This window comes from Metschnikowia bicuspidata, assembly GCF_001664035.1.
Source record: "Metschnikowia bicuspidata var. bicuspidata NRRL YB-4993 chromosome Unknown METBIscaffold_1, whole genome shotgun sequence".
Classification (NCBI taxonomy): Eukaryota; Fungi; Ascomycota; class Pichiomycetes; order Serinales; family Metschnikowiaceae; genus Metschnikowia; species Metschnikowia bicuspidata.
This window is the reverse complement of record NW_017387731.1, coordinates 4437921-4465156: the sequence shown is the minus strand read 5'-3', so window position 1 is coordinate 4465156 and position 27236 is coordinate 4437921. Positions and strand designations below refer to the sequence as shown.

The 27236-nt window shown below is 47.6% G+C and overlaps 8 protein-coding genes and 1 non-coding gene across 9 annotated transcripts; 4 read left to right on the top strand and 5 right to left on the bottom strand.

The window, feature by feature from the left end:
- Positions 1 to 3: 3 nt before the first annotated feature.
- METBIDRAFT_10360 (uncharacterized protein) lies at positions 4 to 729 on the bottom strand (the record flags this gene model as incomplete). Its single annotated transcript, XM_018853749.1, has 1 exon — positions 4 to 729. The coding sequence occupies one exon, from the start codon at positions 727 to 729 to the stop codon at positions 4 to 6; it is 726 nt and encodes a 241-aa protein (XP_018714682.1).
- A 1961-nt stretch (positions 730 to 2690) lies between these two features.
- Positions 2691 to 5480, top strand: METBIDRAFT_35983 (uncharacterized protein; the record flags this gene model as incomplete). The annotated part of the gene is made up of 1 exon (XM_018856678.1): positions 2691 to 5480. The coding sequence occupies one exon, from the start codon at positions 2691 to 2693 to the stop codon at positions 5478 to 5480; it is 2790 nt and encodes a 929-aa protein (XP_018714681.1).
- A 95-nt stretch (positions 5481 to 5575) lies between these two features.
- Positions 5576 to 7408, bottom strand: ATM1 (ATP-binding cassette Fe/S cluster precursor transporter; the record flags this gene model as incomplete). Its single annotated transcript, XM_018858627.1, has 1 exon — positions 5576 to 7408. The coding sequence occupies one exon, from the start codon at positions 7406 to 7408 to the stop codon at positions 5576 to 5578; it is 1833 nt and encodes a 610-aa protein (XP_018714680.1).
- A 1999-nt stretch (positions 7409 to 9407) lies between these two features.
- On the bottom strand, positions 9408 to 9478 carry METBIDRAFT_t28. Its single transcript has one exon. It is a non-coding gene; the product is annotated as a tRNA-Gly (tRNA).
- A 1550-nt stretch (positions 9479 to 11028) lies between these two features.
- Positions 11029 to 12717, bottom strand: PDC11 (indolepyruvate decarboxylase 1; the record flags this gene model as incomplete). Its single annotated transcript, XM_018856980.1, has 1 exon — positions 11029 to 12717. One exon carries the CDS (start codon positions 12715 to 12717, stop codon positions 11029 to 11031), a length of 1689 nt encoding a protein of 562 aa, XP_018714679.1.
- Positions 12718 to 14523: 1806 nt separating this feature from the next.
- Positions 14524 to 15686, top strand: METBIDRAFT_120107 (D-aminoacyl-tRNA deacylase). Its single transcript, XM_018854146.1, has one exon. It carries the CDS (start codon positions 14928 to 14930, stop codon positions 15423 to 15425), a length of 498 nt encoding a protein of 165 aa, XP_018714678.1. The 5' UTR covers positions 14524 to 14927; the 3' UTR covers positions 15426 to 15686.
- A 1341-nt stretch (positions 15687 to 17027) lies between these two features.
- Positions 17028 to 17765, top strand: CBF1 (Cbf1p; the record flags this gene model as incomplete). The annotated part of the gene is made up of 1 exon (XM_018855353.1): positions 17028 to 17765. A coding segment is annotated over one exon (738 nt), but the record flags the coding sequence as incomplete, so codon positions are not given.
- Positions 17766 to 18216: 451 nt separating this feature from the next.
- On the bottom strand, positions 18217 to 20466 carry MNN4 (Mnn4p; the record flags this gene model as incomplete). Its single annotated transcript, XM_018856545.1, has 1 exon — positions 18217 to 20466. The coding sequence occupies one exon, from the start codon at positions 20464 to 20466 to the stop codon at positions 18217 to 18219; it is 2250 nt and encodes a 749-aa protein (XP_018714676.1).
- Positions 20467 to 24304: 3838 nt separating this feature from the next.
- On the top strand, positions 24305 to 26644 carry XUT1 (Xut1p). The gene has a single exon (XM_018855654.1). It carries the CDS (start codon positions 24772 to 24774, stop codon positions 26476 to 26478), a length of 1707 nt encoding a protein of 568 aa, XP_018714675.1. The 5' UTR covers positions 24305 to 24771; the 3' UTR covers positions 26479 to 26644.
- Positions 26645 to 27236: the final 592 nt, after the last annotated feature.

Below are 27236 nucleotides of genomic sequence, written 5' to 3'. Positions count from 1 at the left end.
GCTTTATTTGGCGGGCTCGACGGTCCCTGCAGTTTCGGCGACAGCCTCGGGCGCGGTGGCCGGATCAAGCAGAGCGTCGCGCGCGGCGTTGACTGCATCGACTGCACCTGCTTCAGTTGCAACAGCAGCATTATCGGTGCTGGTCTCAGCCTTGTCAGCGCCGGAGACTTCCACTTTCTTTGCGGTTTTGTCGGCGGACTTCTGCGCAGATTTCCCTGCTGGAACACCCACAGGTCTCCTGAATTTTTTCATGAACTTGTGGAATATCTCGCCCCGCCTGGCCTCGCCAGACGCGGTGGACGTGTTCGCTTTGCTCTTGGCTCGTTTGGAGAGGCTCCTCTTGATCGCGTTGCCTTCCTTAACTGGCTTCTTGCCGTCTTCAGCGGCAACCTCAGCAGCAGCCTCGGCAGCGGGCGCAGGGTTTGCAGCATCTGCCGCGGCGTCACGTGCACCCTCCCCCTTTGAAACGGCTGCGTTTTCATCCACATGTTCATTGCCAGTCACATCATCCAATGCAGCATCAATCGCGGCGTCAGCTTCGGGGGTAGCAGCCTTGGCGGTGCATGCCGCTTCGGCCGCTTCGGCCGCGTCTGGAACAGCCTTGGGCTCGGTGGTCGTTTTGACCTCTTCTTTGGCGCCAGCAGTGCTGCTCCCGTTTTCAGAAACACTCTCCTTGCAATCAGACGAGAAAACCCGGGAAGATCTCTTCAACTTGTCCTTGATCCCCATGACGTATATAATTCTCTAGCAAAACGACTGTGTTCGGTGGGACAGGCAACGATAAAAATAAATAGTGGTTTGATGAACAGTCTTCTGCACAGAACGTTGTCTTTTTCCAGGAGTTTTTTTTTCTCTGAGAAAATCGGGCCTGTCAAGCTATTTATATATTCCCGCCAGGGGACGCACACGATACGTTTTAGGTAGACGGGGAGCGCCTCCCCCTCCCACGTTTCAGCCGTTTCTTACTGCACACAATTATCCTGCGCATAGAAGCGAGCACCACCCTCTCTGTGTGAAAGATCTATAAGGCAAGTCCAAGCTAATTTCCGTTCACTTTGCTCCGCCGCGCGATGTCACTAGAGTTTTATGCCCATGTTGAAGCGGGTACCTTTTTTTGGACTTTCCGCCTACCCTGATGTGACGGATATGAAAGCTTGCACAACATTTCATGGCTGTGGGTGCGGCGACATCTGTGGATTCAGATCCGAGCCTTCACATTCGTTCTCTCTGAAAAGGCCATATTCGGCGAACATGCTCAGGTGTTTTTTCTTCGAGGCATACTTTGTTTTAAGTTCCTGATGAGGAGGGGCCGCGAATTCGGGGTGCTCTGGGCGGCGTCCAAAAACAAAACAAAACAAAACAAAACAAAGCAAAACAAAACAAAACAAAAATAATAATACAAGGCCCGGATCCGAAACCGCGACAGGAAAAGACACCGCAGCTGGGAACAAGCCACCCAAAAGGAGACCCCTGCATTGCAATTCCACTGACGTACCTGAGAAAAGCACAATGTCAAGTTTTGAACGGGTGGCGCGAGACCTTTTTTTTTGTTTGCCCAGAAAGAAGGCTTATCCACCAATTCGGCTCATAACTACAACGGTCCCCATCCTCGGATCATTCCAGTCATCGCCCCATAAAATGTGCTATTAGGCAGTCCTAGCTTGATGGCCGAGAATTTTCTATTGAACTTGCTTCGTTTAAAATGCATTATGCCAAGCAGCATTCACATCACCTCATCTACCATGCGTATTTGATCACCACAGCCTGTCATGAACTTATTGAATTTTTTTTTAAAAAAAACACAAACATGCCTCAATCGGATTTGAATTTTAAGCACAATGATGTGCCTGTTTTTGTTTGGCAAACAAGGCGAATCTCTGGGTTGGAAAAACTGAATGACTTGGAATCTTCTTGAAGGGCTCCGAGGTCGTGCGGTAAATGTTCACATCTTGAACAGATTACCAAAAACGCCAGAGGTATCACTTGGCAGAGCTTCGTTCCTCGGGAAGAGGTCCTATAATTACAGTCTTGGTACCAAGACCTTTCGACGTCTTCACATTTCTGAAGAAACTCAGACTGTGCTCGCCGTGCCTGGCGCTTACTGCGGTTATTTCGAATGTACATGTATTGTTTGTCGTTTTGATGCTTGTTTACCATGGCGTGCGCAAACCGTTTGCAGCCGGGCTCGCGGCCTGAGTCCTCTCAGGTGTTGTTTGGTATTTGGCGCCTGGGAAGGAATAGAAAAGATTGCAGAGAATTCTAATCTAACAATGCGTGAAATTCCAGTGAAAAAAAGGCACACAATCAGATGCACACCAGTCTAAAAGATGAAACAAAAGAGATTAAATCGCAATGAATACGAAACCAGGAACGTAACTAAGTTGGCTCTTTACAGTTCTCAGTGCAAGGGCGGAAAAAAGAATGGGCCCACTCGAAATAAGTTGCTACAATAGCACACAAAGCTCAGAAAATCGGTGGCCATGTCTTGAAACAAGTGTCAGAAAAAGGAAAATTGGCTTGACATCAATCCAGCTGCTTCATCGATTTTCATGCTTCTTTCTCATTCATCTGTCTGACTTTTAGGCCACCCCTGTTTCGAGTAAGCGTGAGTCTTGCATCGAACAGCTCATTTCGCGACCGGCTCCAGGTTTTTTTTTTTTCGCCTAATTGATTAGAAAGTGCCAGGCGAAATGAGTGACGAATGGACAGACGTGCCTTTGCAATTGACGAACAGCTATCTCCCTCAAAGCTATGACCTCAGTTTGAAAATTGACCATGCAAAGCCCAATTTCCAGGGCCAGCTCCGCATTCCGCTTGCCCAGAATAGATCATACACTGGCGATTCAGACTCTGCGTTTTCCTTCTCGTTGCATGCCCATAAATTAGTCATCACAAGTGCTGCTTTGACCACCAACGACAATGAGGACGAGAAATTGAAAATATCCTATGATCGTGCGCATCAGCGAGCTGTCTTCAGCAGCGAAAAAGTGCTTTCGGGCTCGCAGCTCTCCATCTCGTTTGTGGGTCTGATTACTTCAATCAAGACTTTCCACGACGAGACTTATGGCCTCTTTAAAACCAACTACTCTGACTCTGTGACTGGCAGATCAGACAACCATGTCATTGCCACGCACACACAGCCATTTGGGTGCCGGATGATTTTCCCCGTGGTTGACGAGTTAATCAGCAAAGTGCCCATCACTCTTTCTGTGACGGCAAAGTCACTGTTCAAGGTCGTATCCAATGCGCCTCTTGACTCGGTAAATGTGGTTGACATGACTGAGTATTCTGTGTTCAAGTTCAAACAGACTCCTCCTATTGCACCTTCTGTTTTTGGCTTTGTTGTCGGCGATCTTGAAAAGGTTGAATCCTCGGGCAGCCCGGTTCCTGTGCGGGCTTTTGTCACGAAAGGAGACCTGTCGTATGCCCTGTATGCTTTGAAAATAGCGACCCGTTTGCTCCCCGTATTTGAGAATGTGCTTGGTGTCAAGTACCCAATGGAGAAACTTGACATTGTCACGCTACCTTTCCTCAGCGATGCTGTAATGGAAAACTGGGGGATGATTACTGCTATCAAGGATACTGTTTACTTGGACGAATCTAGTGCACCCGCAGAAGCCAAAGCTCATGTCAGGCAATTGATTGCGCATCAATTGACTCATCAGTGGATTGGAAATTTGATTTCTGTTGACGAATGGAAATACACCTGGCTAATCGAGGCCTTCGCGACGTTCGTGGGAAACTACGTGTTATCAATTGCTGCCATTGAAGTGTCCGACAAATCTGACTATGACTCGTCGAAACTGGCGGCGCTTCAGGATTTCATGGATGCGGACTGCTTCATCAACCAGCTGATCCCCAGCTTTCATGAACATATGAACCTGTTGAAAGTGAATCAAAGCTCGAAGACAAGCACGATTTTTGAAAGAAACTTTTATGATAAAGGCATGATTCTTCTCAACATGATCGCAAGCTTGTTCAAGCTTGAAAGCACCGAGCAAGACTTCTCTAGTTTCTTCAAGGCCTTTGCACATGTGCTAATGAAATTCGAGCACAAAACAGTGAAGCCTTTTGAATTCTGGAATGTGTTGAACGAACACACGTCTTATGAGCTATTGACTTTCATTCACTCGTGGACCCGCTATACCGGATACCCTTACCTCAAGGTCAAACTTGTCACCAACAAGATTGTGGTCGAACAAAACAGATTTCTCTTTAACGAAAACGCGGAGGACTTACAGCTCGAAAACAACCCCTATCATGTGCCTTTGGCATTGAAAGTCAAGTCCGATAATGGTCAAGTTAGAGTGGCGAACTTGATGCTAACTGACAGATCCATGGAATTGGACATTCCTCCTGCTCAATTTTTGTCATTGAATGCCGATAATCAATTCTATTACAAGACCATCTATGCTCCTGAGCTTCAAGAAGTCATCTTGGAAAACGTCTTGTCTAACTCCTACTCATCCTTGGATTTGGTTGGAATGATCAAAGATTACGGGAAAGTTTTGGGCCAACCTCTTCCTAAACAAGACGCGGCATTGTTTGCGGAGAATCAACTTAGCTTTTTGATGAGACTTTGTGATCAATTAGCAAACGAGTCCCTGAACACTGACTTCGAAGTGCTCAAATGCGCTTTAGGCTACATTGAAATCATCAACGCAATATTCGTTCACTTCACAGAATACACCAAGTTCCAAAAGTGGCTCGATGCGCTTGCAGTAAAGCTATTCAAAAAGATAGCTTTCTGGGAAGACTCAGTTTTGTCTTTGGAATCGGGCGAGTACAACAAGGTCGAATTCGAAGTGAGAAACATTGTGCTTCAGCTTGCAATCAGGAACAAAGAAGCGCAAAATATATGCCGCAAGCTCTATAAGAACCTTATGAGTTCAGGTGTTACACAAAAATTCGTGCCAAAGGAATTGTATTCGCTGGTTTTCAATGTCACCATGGCCACTGCCAATATGACTGAATACAAGCAGATACTCTCCTTGGTCAAGAATGGAGACGTATCATTTTTGAAACACACCAACGGCACTGCCAGCGAGATCCAGACAGCTGCAGTATCCTCATTGTCTTTCTGTCAAAAGAAGGATCTATTAAGCAAAACCTTACATTTCGTCAACAACAACATTGACTCAAAGATGATTGAGTTGGCGTTGATCGGGTTTAAGTACAAGCCCGAGGCAGAATTCAAGCTGATAATCTGGACTTGGTATAAAACAAACTACGACGGATGGGTTAAACGGTCGTTGAGAAAAGGGTCTGATTGGTCGAAGCAGATTGGCATCACTGTTAGCAACATCACCCGCTTGGTCTTGGGTGAGGTCATGCAATACAAACGGGAAGAGGCTCTTCGGTTTGTGAGTGAGAAATGCAAGAGCTTGCCTCCACATCAACTTCAGGAAAAGTTCCTGGAAGTAGAGGCCGAAAACGACGAGAAAGTGCGCATTGCAGAGTACTACGACAAAATAATGTAAATAGCTCTTGGAAAAAATAGTAGTACGCTGCAAGTTTTCAGGGTGGAAAGTGTTGAGATTCAATGTTTTCTCTATAAATAAGCATGGGTAAGTTATCATACGCGAGTTTCCATGCGAGGGGATGGAGAGGTCTGGGCGCCATTAATTTCCTCCTCAACATCCAAGTTTTCCTGGATGTTCCAAAGGTCCGCGTAGAGAGAGTCTTCCTTTTCAAGGAGTTCATGGTGCGTACCTTCTTCCTGGACTTCACCCTTGTTCAAAACAATGATCTTGTCGCTGTCCGCGATAGTTCTGAGTCTGTGGGCGATCAGAATGTTTGTTGCTTTGCTTTCCTTGAACAATTGGCGGAGTGTGCGGAGCAAAGCCTGCTCGGTGTGGGTGTCCAAAGCACTTGTGGCCTCGTCGAAGAAGGTGATGGGCGCTTTCTTGAGAAGAAGGCGCGCTATGGCCAATCTCTGCTTTTCGCCGCCTGAAATCATCAAGCCTCTCTCGCCCACGATGGTGTCGAGGCCATCGGGCAAGTCTGCCACAAGCGGCTTGAGGCTGACTTTTTCGACCGCCGCCAGGACCTCTGCGTCAGAGGCGTCCAAGCGGCCATACCTGATATTCTCCTTGATGGTGTCGTTGAAAAGAGGGGTGTCTTGGGGCACGACGCCGACGGCCCGACGCAAGGACTCGAGAGTGACCTGAGAGATGTCCTGGCCGTCAATCAAGATACGGCCGGAGGAGACGTCGTAGAACCTGAACACGAGCTTCAAGATGGTGGACTTCCCCAGGCCCGAGGGCCCGACAATGGCAACCTTGTCGCCCGGCGGGATCACAAAGCTGGCATTCTTGAGGATAGGCCGGTCCGGGTGGTAGCCGAACGTCACGTTCTCGAAGGTGATGGTGCCAGGGCGGGTGGCGTCGAGCTGGAGCGGGAGCGCGCCCGCCTTGTCTTTGATCTGAACGTCGTGGTTCTGCAACTGGAAGAGATTCTCCATGTCCAAGAGCGACTGCTTGAGCTCGCGGTACACGGAGCCAAGGAAGTTGAGCGGCACCAGGAGCTGGAATACTAACTGGTTGATGAGCACGAGGTCACCGACACTGAGGGCGCCCGTGGCGACGCCGTGGCAGCCCATGTACATCATGCCCGTCAAGGCCAGGGTGAAGATGAGGTTTTGCCCCGCGTTCAAGTAGGCCAAAGAGGTGGCGACCTTGATGGACGCGTTCTGGTAGTGCGTGAGCGAGCGGTCGTACTTGGCGCACTGGTAGGCCTCGTTGTTGAAGTACTTGACGGCCTCGTAGTTGATCAAGGAGTCCAAGGCCACGGACGCAGCATCGTTGTCCGCGTTGTTGGCCTGGCGCCGGAACTGCGTCCGCCAGGCGGTGGTCTTGATGGTGAACACCGAGTACGCTGCCATGGTGAGGAAGGTCACTGCGGCGAACGACACGCCGTAGTTGTAGGTCAAGAGACTGCACACGATGCCGATCTCCACGGAGATCGGGATGATGTGGAACACCATTGCCAGGAGCACGTAGCTGATGCCCTTGGTGCCCCGCTCGATGGCGCGCGTGAGCCCGCCCGTCTGGCTCAGGAGGTGGAAATGGAGGTCCATGTTCAAGAGATGCCGGAACGTGTTGTTGGCGACCCGCTTGATTGCCAGCTGGGCCACCAGCGCAAACACGGCGTTGCGGAGCTCGCCGAAAAGCACGGAGCCGAAGCGCGCAGCGCCGTACGCCAACACCATCAGGCCGATCACGGTGCCCACGGTACCCGCCTGCGCCACCCAGTCCACATTCATCTGGTCCACGATGGACTTGAAGAAAAACGGCACCTGCACGTTGAGCACCTTCAGGCCCACGAGGAGGAGCAACGCCACGATGACGCGGAGCTTGAAGCTGGGCCTGTTCTTCGGCCAGAGCGTGGTCAAGAGCGACCGGAGCATGCGCGTCTCGGAGGTCAGGATCTGGCGGCCGAAAAGCGATTTGCCGGGCGCATTGCTTTTGCCGGCGCTCTCGATTTTTTCTGTGCGGGTGGCGTTTGTGTGTTCCGGCTGGGCGGCGTTTTCGGGCGTGGCCGTGGCGTCCGGTTTGGGCGTGGTTCCAGGCCCGTGTGTATCTTTTGTATGGGACGCCGGGCCCGGTTTTGCTTCATCAATGAGACGAGGCCCGCTGTCCTTGAAAACACGGCTTTGTGTACTGAGCGCCCGTTTTGCAGCTCCTGTTTTTGCCCACGATCCAATCGGATTTCCCAGCACAGAGTATCCCCGGATCGAGACAGGCGAGCCGCCGAGAGAGGGGGCATAGAATTTCGAGCAGGGGGCAAGGCCACGCGGCGAAAACGGCAACCGCGTGCGTGCAGTCAGCCGGAGAAAAGGCCACATGATGTGTATTGGCAAAGATCAGGAAAAAAGTGCTTTTCCCCAACGTTCACTAGCCGTTGATTAGCCGTATATGTTATCTCCATACGCGCCGGTGTGGCTCCGGTGGTCGCGTCACGTGATAAAGCGCACGGCTCTGGGTGCAGGATGCGACCAGCTCCGTGGGTGATTTCCCGGGAAATGACGATTCTCGGGTTTTGGCGCAGTCTATGCCGGATCCAGCATGGGGCTGGTTTTTGGTGATTATCGATTGGTAGAATTTGATTTAGTGGTGGTTTGGATATGTGGTTTGGATAGGGTTGAGTCAGGTTTGAATAGGGTTTAAATAGGGCTGATTAGGTTTGAATATGCGGTTTGATTTAGTGGTGCTTGATTAGATGTGCTCTTAGAATTGGCATTTTTGACTGACCACGGCTTTATGTGGTCGAACTTTTAGTTATTTATTATTGATTCTCAGTACTTTGACTTAATGATCATTCGATTGAGGGGTATTAGATTCAATAGCACTTTAATTTGGTGGTACTTGACTCAGAAGTACTTAACTTAGTAGAACTTGACTCAGTAGGACTTAACTCAGTAGTACTCATTTTAGTAGGACTTAGTAGTACTTGACTTAGTAGTACATGACTTAGCAGTATTTGACTTAGTAGTACTTGACTTAGCAGTATTTGACTTAGCAGTACTTGACTTAGCAGTATTTGACTCAGAAGTACTTAACTTAGTAGAACTTGACTCAGTAGTACTCATTTTAGTAGGACTTAGCAGTATTTGACTTAGCAGTATTTGACTTAGTAGTACTTGACTTAGCAGTATTTGACTTAGTAGTACTTGACTAAGTAGTATCAAAACAAGTAGTCCTTGACTCAGTAGTACTTGATTTATTTTGAAATGGTGTACGTCCGCTATTGGGTCGGAAAGTTGGCGGGTTGCGGTCAGCTGAATCAATGCTGTGCCATGAGGCCTCCAGGTTCCGCGGAACTTGTGACAATGACCAAGTTTCACTTTCAGCGTTTCCCTCGATGGTTTCGACAACACATATGACTAAGAACCTGAACAGCCGCAATTCTCTTACTGGCTATCCCGTGTTTCTAGTCTCAGGCTGAAGCTAGCATTCAAAATCCCAGCAATAAGTCAGCGCACCGTATTTGTCAGTATAATTCTGGAAATCGAACCGCCACACACTCCATGCAGTACAAACGCTGAGTAACCTCACAATTGAGGCTGCGAAGATATTTAGACAATCCGAAGGAAAAGCATGACTTGCAACGGGATGCAGAATCTTGCTACGGCCCCTAATTACTCTTCGATTCGTATCGTGCCTCAATAGATGACATGAATTTCTCATAACACATACAAGGGTATAGTGATTATGACCCGAGTCTTGACTGCCAAAGATGTAAAAACTGATCAGAGCTTCGCTTTCTTTTGACAACTTCTTTTACGCTCGCCTTTTGACATCTGTATTATGTCCACGGACACATGCTTGCAACAATCACGACACAAATTTCCAAATCTCAAATTGCAGAGCCAAAAATGCAAAAAACCAACTCAAGACAAAAATAAATGCGCAAGCCCGGAATCGAACCGGGGGCCCAACGATGGCAACGTTGGATTTTACCACTAAACCACTTGCGCTTTGTTGTAGACCATATTATGAAACAGCCTTGAGTTGTCTCTTAAACTACGAGTAGATCGGTTTATAGATAGTTCAGCCTTAGTGGATAGGCCTAGTCTATCTGTCGTATTCTCGATGTCTAAAAAGTGTTGTCCTTCTTCAGGGATGTCTCAGCCTCACGCCCCTTTATAGTTCGGAACCATTCTATACAGTAGGTGAGGGGTAACCCCGATCAGGAATGTTTAGACTCTTCGTCCTTCGTATTATACAGGATGACGAGAATCTATAATCTTGTTCATGTCGTATCATAACAGACCAGAAATGCCCGTTGCAAAGATGAAGAGTAGGCGACAATCTCGTGATACTCCTGTTGTGTTTACACCAGAGAAGTAATGAGCAGCAGGAAGTAAACTCCTTGAATCCTTTACAGACAAATCGTTGGCGATGGTACGTCTGTCAATTTCAACACTACAGAGGAGATTAGAATTGTCTTTGCATAAAGATGACACGCTATACAAAGAGATTTACCATTTCTTCCTTTTTTTTTAGAAAAAAATCTTCTTCGACATTCCATGAAACCTTACTTGGTTTGTTGAAGTCGTTTGCAGGGTTTACTTGCTAAGGGACCAGGATGCAAAGACAAAGGTACGTCATGTCTTGCCGCTTTAAAAAAAATAAAATGAACTATGGTCACGGGCCCTTCGGAAAATACATCATATGGGACGATGGGTTTTATTCAAGTGGCTGACATTGGTTACGGACGGAAGTCTCTTTTTTGGGAGACTTTGTAAATTTGTGCTCGCGCATTATCACCTAAGCCAATGTTGCGATCTATTTTAGGTTTTCATGATAGTTTTTCGTTAGAGGTGGAGTTTTAAATCCCTCCAGTGGCAGCCTATATAATATGTTTCTTTAAAAGAAATAGGTACATGTCGGAAAACTGTTTGGAAGCTTTTCATAAATTATTGTATACTTTTGTTCCTTTTATCAAAATAATCTCCCAGAACAAATGTGTGTTGTATGTCTTTCTCAAAAGTATTTCAAAAGTATAGCTGTCTCATTAATCAACCTGGACATATTTTTTGTTGCATACAAAGTCGCAACTTACAACTTTAGCACTTTCTTTTATTACTTGGATCCCACTCATTTATTTATGGGAGAAACAGTCCAGGAATTTAAAAGTACACATACTTTCCAACCACATCAATCGGGTCGATTTTGATTTATCTACTTCCCTAGAAAGCCACTCATTTATGTGTTTTACGAAGATAGCGTTAAATACAGATATTGATTCACATTAGAAAGACCATGGTTCCGGGGCAAAACTTTTACACCTATAAATTGTCTTGAAAGTTGCCCCAACTTCAAAGTAAAGCATTCTTTTCGATGGGTGAACGATCCAGTACAATTGCAATCTGATTCAGATCTTTCGATGCGACGTTTTGACCAAGATTGGACCGACAACTGTTATTACACCCTGATGCTTTGTTCTTCTTTCCTTATCGAAAACCTTCATTTATTCGTGTATAAGATTTTTTTTATAAGATATGGAGCTAATATATATGTGCATTTAGTTCGACGAGTTGATCTTAGAACTCATCTCGGCCTGTTTCACCAAACTGATTGGGGCGTCCATTCTGGGCAACATGACCTCGACCATTCTGATCTTGGAATTTTCGTTGAAAGCCGCATCACTAAACAACCTGTTGATCTCGTCGACCGTGGAGACACGAATGGCTTCGTAGTTCTTTGCACCAAAGACAGGGAGCAATTGCAAGTTTTGCCATGGCTGGATGTCGTTGTACGAGGCGGTCTCACCGTGAATCAACCTCTCAATCGTGTACCCGTCGTTGTTCAACACAAACAAGTATGGCGTGGTCTCCCACTTGCACATGGTGGAGATCTCTTGGACAGTCAACTGCAAGGACCCGTCACCGACAAACAAGATGACTCTCTTCTTTGGGTCAATTTCCTGTGCAGCCATGACAGCTCCAAGCGTGGCACCGACAGTGAAGCCGATGGAGCCCCACAAGACCTGCGAGATTCCAATGGTGTCATTGGGGAACCTGGACTGCACGATACCAAAGGCAGAGGTACCAGTCTCTGTGATAATAATGTCACCTTCTCTGAACCATGATGACACTCTGGACCACAACCACTCCTGACTGATGGCACTGTCGCCATCGAGGTATTCGGTCTTGGGTGCGGGAGGCACAGCAACCTCCTTGTAGTGGGTCACATGATTGGCAACCACGTCCAACAAGGCTGCCAATGCTTCCTTCATCTGCACGCCGGGGAACGTGGCTTGTCTGATTTTGGTGTAATCAGAGTGGAACTCGATGATGTTCTTGGTCTTGTAGGAATAGGAGAAAGAGCCGGTGTTGAAGTCGGACAACATGGCGCCCACGGACAAGACCAAATCAGCCGATTCCACAGCCTCTTTGACTGTGGGCTCCGAGAGCGAGCCGACATACACACCACCAAAACGGGGGTCGGATTCATTGACCGAGGATTTGCCCATCGGGGTGGTGAACACAGGGAAGTTGGTCTTTCTGACCAATTGCTCCACCTCTTTCTTGCAGCTGTGTCTGGATGCACAAGCGTCGACCAAGATCACGGGGTTCGAGGCCAGCTCGATCAACTTGAGGACTGTCTCGATGACCTCTGCCTGTGCGTCGGCGTCGTTAGGCTTCAAGGACAAGTCGATTGGAGTGTGCAATAACGAGGCCGGCACATTCAAGTCCACCAAATTGGCAGGCAAGCCCAAATACACGGGCCTTTGGTGCACGTAGGCCTCTCTGATACAACGGTCGATTTCAGCAGGGGCAGAGCTGATGTCCGAAATGAACGACGTTGTCTGGGAGATATTGTTCGACATTCTGTGGAACACGGTGAAGTCGCCGTTTCCCAAGGTGTGGTGCAACAACAACTGCTTCGCCTGAGAAGAGATGGAAGGCACACCAACGACGTGCAACAAGCCCACGTGTTCGGCGTACGCTCCACCGATTCCATTCAAAGCGGACAACTCTCCAACGCCGAAAGTGGTGACAATGACACCCAAGCCTTTGACCCGCGAGTACCCGTCGGCGGCATATGCAGCATTTAACTCATTGGCATTACCGGCCCATCTCAAGCCGTCGACTTCGTACACTTTGTCGAGGAGCGACAAGTTGAAGTCTCCGGGGACTCCAAAAATGGTCTGCACCTTAAGCTGGTTTAATCTCTCGAAGAGATATCTTCCCAAGGTAATTTCCGACATGGCAGTGATGAGTGTTTATGATAAGATTGTATGTTCGTCAGTAAAACGAGCACTTGATGATCTTCGGCAAATCCAGGGGGAGCGTGGGCACGCGGCGTAATTTATATGAGCTCTGATTAGGTTGTGCGCCCTCGCGGTGGTACGATACTGCAAGTGTAAGCGCATATCCTACAGCAATCTTTTGTGCGGCTCGCTCGGTGTTAGCGCATACTCAGCAGGCTGCCGCAGGAGAAACCCGGGTGTATCTGCAGGACTGGATGTTTGTGTCCCGGCGGCTGTCCGATCTTGGGATTCACCGTCAGCAAATCAGACTGTGTCACTGGACTGTGTCGCCGCCCTATCAACAATTGACCAAGTGGGCCAAGAAAGTTGTGAAGCCGAATTCATTCATGGTGCCCAGAAATTTCCTGGCACTGTCGAGTACTAAAGACACCCGAAAAATGAAATAGATACACGTTGGAGCGAGAACATCCAACCGACTGGGCTCCTATATCTTTGCGGCCTGTATGTACTCTTCATGAATAAGGTTCCCTATTTAGACTTCGCTCTACATTGGGAGCGTGCATACTTGAGGAATTTTGATGCTGAATAATATCGCACTTTTCAGCGTCATGCTTCACAGGCATGAGGTTTCCTCATTCATGAACTCGAGCGTATTGAATGACCAGAGACCTGGGTGCTTATTCACACGCCGGGAATAATATGCGCTTACAAGTGCGCGAATTACTCGTGAATGACCTACTGGGCAATCCGCGCACTGTCTCCATGCGTGGCGCGCTTATTATATGGAAATTGCTCCGAAGCTCGTATGCTTGTCTCAGAGCTTATGAGGCACTATTTTTGGAGCCCCTGAAAGACATTTCTCTCCACGGATTCTCCTTTATTCGAAGGCCTTCACCAAAGCCTCTTGATCCAGAAATATTGTGTAAATGTTTTTCAGGGCCACTGCTTGGAGCGAAGCGACACGACAAAACAACACCTGGGTCATGGTCGATGGCGGCCCATGTGAACAAATCCTGACAGTATCAAATGTATTGGGGGCAAAGATATTACTTTGTGCAAATTAGGGTACTGCGAGCGTGCGATGTATATTGATGGATATCCAGGAGTGCGATGTATATTGATGGATATCCAGGAGTGCGATGTACATTGATCCCCACTATTGGAACCTGTAATACCGAGGGTTTCGGTGGTTGCAGTCTTAATGATCTCTTTTTTGCTTGCGTGCAACGAACTGGTGTTTGCGGGAGACTTAGAGCCTCGGGCGGATAAAAGCCGACCGCCGCAAGTCAACTCAGCTTGTGAGGCAAGTGGAATCATCAATTCCTGCATTTCTATAGTGTGGACCAGTATTTCCAAAGCAAATGCTACAAGAGCATTCAAGTCGTTGCACGTACGATGAAACTCGTCAACAGTGCTGAACCAGCTAAGTTGATTCTGGTTCTCCTAGCAGGTATAACCACGAGGTCTACCCCACGTAAAAGACGAGATCAGTCAAATCAAGCAGTATTCGAAGTCTGCCTATACGGCAAGAACTGGTTGATATTCGTAAAGCCTACTTGAGTGATGAACAATAGGCCACAGAGCATTTGAAACACCCATGAACCTTAATTTAATTTGTGCATGATTGGTGTTTCTGCAGTCATTAAAAAGCAGCAAGGCACGAATGGGTTGTTCCTCACTTTGATCGCATGTGTGTTAAGTCTCTTCTCTGCCTTAACTCGTGTAGCAAAAACAGAAGATCGAGCCTTTCGAAGTCGACTTGACTTTCTACATGTGAACACGGAACTTTGAATACTGTGAGAATTGACAAGACATCCGAGTAGACATTCCTCCAAGTTGATGATGTATGGATGTTTTCCTCTGTTAGAGGTTTTAAGTGTCCCACCGTTTGGATGTGGTCGTGCCGTGTACCCTGGTGACCATCGATTGATAATGGCGGATGTTCTAATACACCAGGGGAACAGAACTACGAGCAGAAGGATGCTCTCCACGTTAGATCAAATTTCGAAATTGATCAAAAAATCGCTGGTAATTTTTCCGCAACCCACCGACACACCAATAGGCGCAGTCCTGATCGTCTGAACATGGAATATTGCCCAACCCTGAAACTAGAATTCTTCCGGTATGCGCGGCATTGCTGATAAGCCACAAGATGCGAAAACCATTCACGACCCGAAAACAAGATCTAACCTAGCGGGCAAAATTCGATGCGGGTCGTCATCCAAAAGGTCAAGCGTGCGTCGGTATCGGTAGACGACATTCTCGTGTCGCTGATTGGCCGAGGACTTATGCTTTTGGTGGGCATTTCCACAGAAGATACCAGTGACGATGTGGCCAAGCTTGTGAAGAAAGTCGCCAGTCTCCGCTTGTTCGAGGACTTCTCTGATCCACCACCAGAACAGGCCAAGTGGTACGGCAAGCCGTGGGCGAAAAGCTTGGCCCATGACCGTGAGCTCAGCGTTCTTTCTGTATCTCAGTTCACGCTATACGGCACGATCCGCAAAGGCACGAAGCCCGACTTTCATAAAGCTGCAAAAGGCGGAAGCGCTCGTCCATTGTATGAGGAGTTTTTGGCAAACCTCAGGAAAGAGCTTGGGGATGAAAACCGAGTGAAGGACGGCAAGTTCGGCGAGATGATGGACGTGGAGTTGGTCAACGATGGGCCCGTGACCATCGTCTGGGACACGCGAGAGAACACAATATAAATACAATCTAGAGATATAGTAAAGCCAATAGACACCATCCACGGCCAGAACTACATAATCACTGCAAAAATCTAGAGGTGTGCCCTTTCAGGCTGAATCTACGGTGATGCGTAGTTTGTATAGAACAGGTGCCTGCGAAGAGCCAGCTAGAAACATCGCATGCTCTTGGGCACTAGGATTCTAGTTGCTGGATGTGACGAACATGTAGAAGACTAATGACAGAGATTGCCATTTATATTTTCAAGTACGGTGTAGAGGAATAAATAATAATCGTGATTTGACTTTTTATTTTGGGTGGGACAGTATTTCTTGAAGCTGGGTATGTTATTAACTTAAGACGCATTTCGCGACATTTTAATCAAAGCACAATAGCGTTGACAATTGGTCAATTTTTCTTTTCGCACATATTGCCCCACAGCTCGTTGCAAGCTGTTATTATCGAGATAGCGATTGGTAATTCATTGAAAGCAAACCCTAAAAGTTGAGTAAGGGCATGAAGACTTTTGTTGAACGCATCCACTGGCCGAGAGCGCATCCATTGACCGGACTGTCAGCGTGCATATAGTGGTACCGCTTATTCCGGACAATCTGTGAAAACGGTTTTCACCAGTGCGAGTAAATATGTTTTATACTTCACAGGTCTGTGATGATCGTAAGCAGCCCGAAGTATTAAATAATGCTGAAATAAATGAAATTTATAATACGGACACATGTCAAGGAATGAAGATTTGGGAAATGTAGGGGGAGGGGAGGAAACAGCCAAAAACGCCTGAGCCGTATATTAAAAGCCCTTCTCAGAACTCCGAAAATAAGGCGCGACCATTGGGCTTAATTCTGTTGATTGGAAATTAGAGAAGAGTCGTGTATTTGCGACTCTGAGAGATGACCAGCAAGCCAGGAAATAGTCTACACTGGCTGGGGCATTTTTGGCCCAAAGCATCAATTCGAGAAATCATACCGCAAACTACAAAGAAAACACGGAACAATATGGACAAGAAGATGAGGACAACATGGCATGCTTCATACAGTCAGAGATATCAGACACGTGACTAAAGGAAATCCCATTTTATGCAGTCTCACCAAGAACTGACATGCTTTTCACTTATGCAATCAAGAATTAGTATTCGGTTTCCTGCGCCTTGAAAAGAGGCCCGGTCAAGTTCAGATAGATGTATGTGCAAACCAGTAGGCACCGCGGCCATCGCTGAAAGCGGAAGGAGCTCCGGGTCGGGCGCCGGGTAACCCCAGCATTTCGCGACATCACGCGGAAAACATGTGAACGCTGTCTCGTGACTTGTCGATACCCCCGTCTCTGCCCAAATCACGTTTTTGAAATCACGTTTTCGGCATCACGTTATCACCATAAACAAAACATCTGCAGCAGGTATTTTGCAACACGTCCCCGCAAACACGCCCACACACCCAAGCTCCGGAAAACAAAACGAAACACGAACCAAAGCCTAAACGCCCTCTGTTACTGTTTCAAAAAAAGCGACCGCCCACCCCCTTTTTGTGTCTGCCCCCCAAAAAAAAAGCAAAACACACCACCTCATTTTTCTGCGGCACGTGAACATGGTTGAGAAAAGAGAAAGCCCCGCGTACGGCGACCACCACTCAAAGAAAGTCAAGCTCGGCGACAGCAAAAAAGACGACATTGCCATCGACTCCGAGTTGTTGGGCGACCAGTCTTCGTACAGTGCAGGATCAGGCACGGGCACTGAAAACAACAAACACGACGAGGATGACGAGGACGCAGCCGTAGCCGCCGCCGCGTCCTTGGTTTCTGACGCTGAAACTGCCAACGCCGCTGCCGCTGCATTGAGCCACCAGCAGCCACACTACCACCACCACCATCACCTGCAGCTGCACCAGCAACAGCAACAACAGTTGCACCAGAAATTAGCGTACGAGAGCCACTATAGCCAGCAATTGCACGCGGCCTCTGCCGTCAATGCCGCGCAGCAGCACCACAGGTCCGACAACACGATCTTGCAGCCCACCACATTGCCACAGCAAAACAGCGGAAACAAACCGTCTCATGGCTCTGAGGAGTGGCACCGCGCGAGACGCGAGAACCACAAGGAAGTCGAGCGCCGAAGAAGAGACTCGATCAACCAGGGTATCAAGGAGTTGGCTCAGTTGATTCCTTCTCCAGACACGAATAAGGCACAGATCTTGCAGAGAGGCATTGAGTACATCAGACGCTTGAAGGAGAACGAGAATAACAACATCGAGAAGTGGACGTTGGAGAAGTTGTTGACCGAGCAGGCCGTCAGCGAACTCAATGCGTCTAACGAGAAGTTGAAGTCCGAGTTGGAGAAGGCGTATCGCGAGATTGAGCTTTTGAGGAGAGAGCTTGAGAAGAAGTGAGGTTGCTCGCCCCACCAGACACTGGCCGGGCCAACGGGGCCCGCGCCTCGTGATGTACATCACTCCGTTCCACTTACTTTTGTATATTAGTTCTGTTGTTAGATAATACTAATGTTGTGCCATTAGGCTATGCCCAATATTTAGAGTTCTATGCTGTCCGTTGCTGTTCTCGGAGCCATTCGAGAAAGTCCAATGAGTCTAGTAGATGCCTGTGCTGCCTCCAAGTACAACTTGATTGCGGTGAAGAAGGTGCCTGAAAATCAGCGCAGGCCAGACCGTTTTCAATAGAACTAGAAAATTCTCGCATCACTCACGAGATGTCAAGAGGCATTCGAGCATCTAAAATGCAACTGCGTCTATAGGCGCCGTAACTTCTTCAGCCTCTGCGTTTTTATTCTCTTCTTTCAGCTGGCTAGATGTATCAGCTTTCAGCTTTCTCAGCGTTCTCAGCGTTCTCCCGCTCCATCTTGTCTTGGAACTCCTGGAACTTGGCGACCCTCGCCTCAAAGGTGATGAAGTCTCTGTTGGCACGGTACAAGGACGGCTCATACATCAAAGGCTTAAAGTCAGGAGCATTCTCAACAATGTCCTGAGTCGTTTTCCCGAATAGAAGCCGCGTGATTTCTGTCTCGTGCATAGAGGTCATATCACGGGTCAGAATATATGTAATGAGCAAGTCGTCTGCAAGCAAAAGGTCAAGGAAATCCTCGTCCTTGAGCCCCAACAAGATCTTGATCTCGTTGTTGGTCAATTTTCCGCTTGTCTTTGGGATGTCGAGCACCTCGTGACTGTCAGCCGGTGCCAGATAAAAGGCTTTCCACTCTTCCTTGTGGCGGGTGAAAAAGCGCAACAAGTCCTGGTGGATCCAGAGCTTCAACCGTGGAATGAAAAGATGGCCCAGGAAAAAGTTCTGAATCATGCCCATGCCGGTATACTCGATGGTGAGGATATCGGAGTACCTCTTGGGCACGTAGGCCACCTCGCCCTCGACAAACGTTTTCACCAACGGCGAGAGCTCGGTGAGACTCAAGAAGTGCTTGTTTCTGCAGTTGTAGACCTGCAACAAGTTGTTGACTTCGGCAGAGGGATGGTCGTCCTTTTGGTAGTCCTTGGGTAGCGTGTCATGGTAGCGCTCCGGGCTTGGGTCTGATGACACAGCCAAGCCGGTGATATCAATGTACAACCCCGAGTCGACGTCGATGAACCGGGCATCGATGTTGTTGTTTCCGTTGTTGCGGTTTCGCGTGGTGATGAAAGTACCGGAGTCCAAGAAATACCGGCCAAAGCCGTCCTCGCCATCCTCCACGATCAACGACTGATTGAACTTCAAGCTCAATTTGTGCAAGCTCATGACCGGCATCTGCACATCGATGTCGTTGTCCCAGGGAAACGCCACGCCGTTCCAATACCACGACAAGAGCGAGCCGTGCGCCATCCACGTGGTGATGCCCTGTTTCCGGGTGAACGAGAGCCACGTGCGCACCAACCTGTGCAAGGTGTTGGCCTGCTCCTGCGAGCCGAGCTTGAAGCCGCGGAAAAACCGCCAGTCGTAGTGGTCTCCCAACTTGGTGTCGAAGATGCGTGCCTCGCGAAAGTATTTGGAGGGGTTGTCCTTCATCTCCACGGAATACTCGACCGACTCGAGGTAGCTGAGTTCCTGGCTGTCGATGGTGCCGGAGCTGCGTTTTTCCTCCAATTCCTTCAAGACTTGGGATGGCTCGTAGACAAAATCCTCGTGCTTCAAGTGTACTTCATATTCGCGGAACACATCGCTCACCAGAGGGGGAACTGCCGCCTGGAGCTGTCGGAACTCCTTCAAGGTGTTGATTTCCATGCTCATGTCGTTGGCGTGCATGTACTCGGCCACCATTTTGTTTTCGAGCATTCTGGAGGGGTCTCGGGCAAGCGGCACCGAGTACGAGCCTTCTTTGGTGAGAAAAATCACCGAGGAAGGGTTTGGCGCCAGCGTGTGGAGGTAGGCTTTCCCGAGCAAGATGACGAGCTCGTCCGTCGTGCGGCCGCAGTACTTGTCGATCACAAACCCCAAGCCGTTGCTCTCCACATCGCCCGCCTTGCGGCAGAAAGTCTCCGGGTCAAAAACCTCTTTGCGACGCTCGTCTTCCTTATCTGGCCACTTTGCTTCATGGTATTGCCTCATGTCAAAGTTGGAGCAGCTGAATTTGTCCTTGTTCAGGGAGAAAAAGTGCTTGTTCAAAGGCGTCATGTCGACCCAGTCCGACCAATGGAAAGGCATCTCGCCTTTCTCAAGAATCTCGGGGTGCCGAGAAAGATAGCTGTAGTATACGGCCAAGGTGAACCTCGGATCAAATGGCATAGTGACGGGCCTAGCCGACACCGGCTGGGCAAACCAATGCGGGACGGTCAAATGGGTTTGCTCGATGGTGAGCTCCGTGTCGATGGGCCAGTACTTGTCCTCTGGGTCCGCTCTCTGTTTGTGCTCCAAAATCTGCGTCACTTTTTCGTTGAATAAGGAGTGGACTGTCGGGTCCTTGTTTTGAGTGCTGAAAAGCGACAACGATAGAGAGTCGATATAGTTCAAGCTTTTGTTCACCGCATGCGAATGTTTCAGAAGCAGCGTCAAGATAAGCATAAACAAAAGCGCAATGACCACTGATACTTGTATGTACCGCCTTCGTATTGTGATCACCATGTTGCGCTTAGCTTTCGGAGTATGTAGTCACGATGGTCTCTAAGAAAAATCAAGAAGGGCAGAGACCGAGCCAGTGGACTATATATTCTCTGTTGGGGGCGGAAGAGGAGAGGTAAAGAAAGACAACAAAGATGTCGTGACAACCAGGTAGTCGGGCCTGCTTAGTGAAATGCCAGACTCTCGAACTCCAATTTCCAGGTGGAAATCGAGCTAGTGATACTGCGCAAGAGAGTCCAAAAAGAGGGCAGGCCGACGCGGTGCAGATCACTTGGCCGAGAGAGGAAAGGGAGATTGGAAAAAAAAAGGTAGGCGCCCCACGAGAGATGATTAGCACAGTGAAGGAAACGGAAAGAGCGTGGGGCTCCGGGGTATTCCTTTAAAAAATAAGCATGGACTGGCCAGAGTTGTCCTGCGTATCGTTTGCATACTGAGCCATACCTGTATGGAAAATCCTATTGTAGGATTTTTTGGCCACAAGAGGTCTTCGGCCGGAGCAGCACCAGAGAATAAAAGCGGGCAATGCTAGAAACCAATATGGTTTAGCAAATTACAGGAGGGGTGAGACAACTCTTCTGTTTGGAAGAATATTAAATGAGCAGCTTCATGGGCAAACTCGAGGTACATGAGGTAACTGTAAGCATTCCACGCATGCAGTCGCGAGGCCGCGAAGAACACGAGCTCCCTAAAAAAAATGCCATGTATACAAGACACAGTATGTATGTGCAGGTCTGTATTCAACAGAGCCGCATGAGGCGGTTCAGGTACCCAAACACTGGCGGCCACTATGCAAATGCTCTAGTTGCTTCAGTCCGAGCATGTTTTTGCTTATTTTGTTATCAAACAGAGGTTGGAAAGGCTCGTTTCAAGTACTGTATACTTATATCCAATTGTGGAAGAATTATGCGGCTTGGTGAGGGTGTCTTATTCGCGCATCCGGCCTCAGGCGCATTACAGTATGAATCGGAAAGAGGAAGGACCAGAGCCGTCTAGATTTGAACGATAGAGAAATTTGTTTGTATTCTCGCCTTGGGGTTTGGCAAGCGGTGATAAAGAAGTTGAGAGTCACTTTTTCCCAGACTATGACTTTGCGATAAAGAAGCTTGCTGCAAATCACACTTGACAATACGAGCAGGCATGTGATTGACCAGTACTAACGGACTTCATACCGACTCCAAAGAAACCAAACAGATGTTAGACGAGGATTCTGGGCAAAATTCCCGGCCCAGACTTGAGCGTGGGTTTTTGGTAGCCACTAAGTTCATGTGAGGCTTGAATCAAACATCGTTACGAACCTTGGAGTATTGATTCGCACGCTACTAGGCCTCACCGGGAATAAAATTTCACGTCTTGAAATAAAGCGTCTCTGAAAGCAAGGGCTTTTTTCATTTGTTTCTTTAAGACCAAGAGCAATATTTGCTCTGCACATTCTGATGCCAAGAGCAGGAAGAGCGACGTGTAGAAATTGTAAACACTTATTGCCTCAACGGTGGCTACTCCATCGAAAACGGTTGCGACACTTTGTCAATATTTAGTTCCGTGATTTTTACGCTCTGCTTGATTTTAGATTTTGATTGTTAATTAAATATAACCCCAAGCTTTCAACTTAAATATGTCAAGTGAGTCAGAGTGCTGCATGATGTCAACGAACCGAAAATGGCGAGATATCATATTTCCGTTCGAGAGGGTTTTGCTTGTGTTTTCCCTTTGGAGTTTACATCCTTAGGGGTCTACCACTACAGGCATTGAACATCATACAAAACTTGAATAGTGGCTCATCATGCATTCAAGAGAAAAGGCTTGCATGCGAGGTTCAAATTATGTCTACTGGTGGCATTGTCTTTTCACCAAGCTGCCGTCTACTGGAGTCAAAATTTTGTGATAAAACACAGCCGCGAAGAGCAAGATTGTACGTATCTTCCGTAAAATTTCAGCTTGGTAAAATGCTTTTCGTAATGAAAAATGTGTGTTCTAGCCTAGTGGCGAAACTGTGGTCTTGCATATCTTGGTGACACCAACCGCTACCCGAATACAAATGAAGTTTTCGTTAAGAGAAATGAAGTTGATCAGAGCTGAAGCTCCCCGATTTTTATAGACAATGTTTATGGGGTTGGGTTAGGGATGTTCCATTCCATTCGATCAAGTCACTGACGATGCTTCGACCACCTCTGATCATCCTTCAAAATGTGTCTGGTTTTGCATTTAAACGATCACATATAGTCTGTTGTATTATGTGATTTCTTACATACTTCAAGGCGTTCTGCATAAGGAGAAGATTTAACAATCTTGCGCTGAGGTAACAGAATTTTTGTCTACCAATACTATACCTTTATCAATATACACTCTTAACGGTCTGAAAGAGCTCAAACATGAGTATGAATTGTCAAAGTGCTACACGGTTTCGTGTCTATTGTTCAGAGAAAAATATTTCGGCGATGTATTCTAAGAGTCTTGCTTGTTTAACAGCTGAGCCAATATAATTCAACAATCCGAACAATGCCACTTACATCTTTCGATATAGATTTGATGAAGCCATATTCCCCTCAAAATCAATTTTGAAACTGCCAAGCACACCTGAAATGACTTACCACACAGTCACTTTATGATTCGGGCCCAAATATTTGTATATACTACAGATTCTGCTTTATTATATTATCGTTGATTAGACTGAAACAGCATCGTACCTGTTATTTTAATGTTTCGAATATTGTCATCGGGAATGAACAACGAGGATGCAGAAAAAACACGTGAATGAGATGAGCCTTGGTGGGAATGATCAGATTTGAGCTGTATTTGGGTGAAAACAGCTCGTTGTATTCGAGAATTTATACTAGTGCTCGTTGACCGCAAGAGTACAGAACTTACTTGAGCACCTTTATAGTGCCCCACAATTTTGCCTGATTCGAACCTGCCTATAGCCTTAAAGACTTGTAATTAATCAGAGATAAAACGTCCCACAGACATTTGAGTCATAGAGTGAATCAATGTGAGGTGCCAGAACCTCATATGAGTTTACAACTATGGAGCATGCTTGTATTCGGGGTCGCCTTATTTTCCTTGCACCGAGGCATATAGTCGATACAGCAGAGTGCTAATTGATTTGGAGTAATGAAAAAGTGCTCAAGTTGGTATTGCCAATGAAAATCCTCCTCTATGCAATTGATCATACCAATCTTACACTAAGTCAACATTCGAGATTATTGAAGTAGTTTTATGCACTGGAGATTATGGTGCATTGTTAATGCTGCAGCTTGATATCAGAAGTGTATCTAGTTTATGAAACCATGATACCAAAAAGTTCCCACATATTGGTGCGTCCAGCATGAGGCAGAAACCAGTAATCGTCGCAGATTTAATTGGCATGGAAAAGACCGCAAACCCCTTAGGTCTCTGTGTTCTTTTGTTCACCTCCTTAGTATAAGATTCGTTTCCTTAGAAAAGACATGTGCAGCCCGGATCGCTTATCAATTTTTTATGCGATTGATTGTGGGGTATTTTTTAAAGTTAAAGGGTTCATCAATTCCGTGTCAGGTCTCCAACGCTTTATTCTGCGTCATCTACAAAATTCGCTGACCGTACATGAATCACTGAGATGTCTAGAATCAGACACTGCCTCTTCCATCCATTGTTCTCTTATATTAATATGTGTATGCACCGATTTCATGAAACATCGATGAGTCTTCCGTTATCTTGCACTTCCATATGTGGCTACCGGGCCGAAACCGAGGTTCGCTCGCATGACGGGCGTTTCCCTATCTCGCGGGGTGTTATTGATCTGCATAGCGGCCGTAAACTTTATTGTTCGCATGGGAGTGCACATAACCCACCGACGCCTAATCGCAGTCATCACCGCAATTAACGTAGTCAAGGTCTTCGGAATTCTCTTGCGGGGACACGGCCATGGGATGAAGTGGAGAAGCAAAGCTAAAATAATCATTGAAGATTTGTAAACTAGGCTTGAGATACCAGCCTTTGGCAGCAACCTTATTTTTTTTTCGGGAAGAATCGACACGTCCTGAAACGCCGTTTTTTCTGGGCTTCTGGCGGCCTCAATCTGCGCTTGCTATCTCTCGGGATCCCCCGAGAACTTATCACCGCGACCAAGGTCCTGCACACGCAGCGAGATGGAAATGAGATGGATTTTTCAGTCTGTATCTGGGCCTCGCTTATATAACTAGCCAGATCTGGCCCCAGCTCTCGGCGAACGGCCAGAAGACTCAGTCCATTCAAATCCTTACTTCATTTCTCTCGAGGAGAATTCCCCAAATTAATATAACTTCGCGTCTTTGATAAGACCAGTATTAAAAGATGTTGAATCTTGCTTCCCTCTCTGCTTTTGGCAGACGGACGGTCCATAAATGGACCACCAAAGAAGGCTTCTTGGGTGACTATGACTATAAGTACCTTTTTGTGCCGGACGTGCCTTTCACAAAGAAGGAGGCAAAAACCCAGCCGTTCTTTGGCTTGAACTCGGACATGCCGCTTTTTCTTGGATTCATTTTGGGTTTCCAGCATGCCTTGGCCATGTTGGCCGGTGTGGTGACTCCCCCCCTCATCATTTCCGCCACAGCAAACTTATCCACATCGACCTCCGAATATCTTGTTTCGGCATCGTTGATTGCATCGGGGATTTTGTCTTGTATCCAGATCACACGCTTCAAGATCTATGGTACGCCGTACTACATTGGTACAGGATTGCTTTCGGTGGTGGGCACGTCGTTTTCCACCATCACCATTGTTTCAAGCGCGTTTCCCATCATGTATTCCAACGGCATGTGCTCGGTTGTTGACGGCGTGGACCAGGCATGTCCGGAGGGGTACGGGCGTATCTTGGCCACCGGCATAGTGTGTGCGTTGATCAACGTCTTGCTATCATTCACACCCTCTAAGATTCTCCAGAAAGTGTTTCCTGCCATTGTCACCGGCCCGGTCGTGCTTTTGATCGGTGTCAAGTTGATCGAAAGTGGGTTCAAAGATTGGGTCGGAGGCTCGTCGTGCGTGGATTCCACCTGTGGCAAGAAAAACTTGCCTTGGGGCTCGGCCGAGTTCATCGGACTAGGTTTCCTCGTGTATGTGACCATCATTCTCTCGGAGAAGTTCGGTTCGCCCATCATGAAGTCCTGTGCGGTCATCGTGGGTTTGCTCGTTGGATGCATTGTGGCGGCAGCCTGTGGCTATTTCTCCAGCGAGGCCATTTCTGCGGCTCCTGTGATCACTTTCCCCTGGGTCGAGACGTTCCCTTTGAAAATCTACGGCCCGCTCGTGTTGCCGTTCTTGGCCGTGTACATAGTTTTGGTCATGGAGGCCACGGGAGACATCACGGCCACCTGTGACGTGTCCAGATTGGAAGTCGAGGGCAAGGAGTTTGAGTCGCGGATCCAGGGTGGAATTCTCTGCGACGGAATCAATGGTATTCTTTCCGGCTTGATGACCGTGACGCCCATGTCCACCTTTGCCCAGAACAACGGTGTGATCTCCGTGACCAAGTGTGCCAACAGGAAGGTCGGCTACTGGTGTGCATTTTTCTTGATCATCATGGGTGTATTTGGCAAGTTTGCCGGTGCTATCGTGTCGATTCCCAAGCCGGTGTTGGGAGGCATGACTTCGTTCTTGTTCACGTCCGTGGCTGTTTCCGGTATCAAAATCATCTCCACCACCGAGTTCACAAGAAGAGACAGGTTTGTGCTCACGTCGTCGCTTTTGCCTGGTTTCGGAGCTACCTTGGTGTCCACCTGGTTTGCCAATGTCTTCACGTATGATGGCGACAACCAGTCGTTGCAAGGATTCTATGATGCCATCGTCTTGGTCATGGAGACCGGGTTTGCTGTGACGGGTTTTGTTGGTTTGATTTTGAACTTGATCTTGCCCCAAGTTTCCGATGACGTGGAGGAAATCAACGAGCTTGTGTTGGAGACCGTTGGATCTGCAGACGAACAAGGCTTGCAAGCCTATGCCACCAAGGAGCAGCAGGCTTTCAGCACCACTGTCAAGGAGACCTCGTCTTCGAACCTCTGATGTGCCCACGCTTGCGAAAACCCGTTCAATTCTTTGCTCTATTTTATTTATTCAATTTCACCTCACTTGTATTGATATTATTTCAGACCAGCTGTTCGGAGCCGTGCATTAGTCATGGCGTAGTCTAAGTAAATGGTAGAACCTCGAGTGGTTTGCGGTGAGTGACTCATGACATGTCGTAGTTGAGCCTTTTTCTTGAATGTTAACGCAAAATCTTCATGTCCATTGACTTAACTCTGATTGATCAAAAAAGCATTACAGCGACCCCAATATGCACCAACAAATTCTTAGTGAGTGCAAAAGTGGGGGCGACAACCCAAAAACGGCCAGTCAAACCATCCGTCCTAACGACACATAACTTGCGGCTGCGGCCTTTCAAGTGTTTCCGAAGATTGGCAGTTAAGGTTACAAATTATTCGCGGTTGATCAATTATGACTTATTGCGGCTGGCCCATCAGCCGGCCCTCGGCCCTCGGCCCAGATTTCAAAAGATCCATTTGAATCAGTTTAAAAGCGAGTTGAAAAAATCACCAATACACACCCCCATCAATTTACTCTTGTATACATCTTTTCCCCCAAGCAGCTGGAACGAATTTACGAGAGCTTTTATTGGCTGCTCTGCATAAACGTGGATTCTCGGATATCATTGCTTATTGCATCATCTAGATCCGCTGCACCGCGGCCCCACAAAGATAGGCAGGAATCCGTCACCTCCAAATCTATTAGGACAACAGTTTACTCATCCACGACTACTTAAG

What these genes read in the sequence shown, in the direction of transcription:
- XUT1 (XM_018855654.1), top strand. Translation starts at nt 24,772, where the DNA reads ATGTTGAATCTTGCTTCCCTCTCTGCTTTTGGCAGACGGACGGTCCAT.
- METBIDRAFT_120107 (XM_018854146.1), top strand. Translation starts at nt 14,928, where the DNA reads ATGCGGGTCGTCATCCAAAAGGTCAAGCGTGCGTCGGTATCGGTAGAC.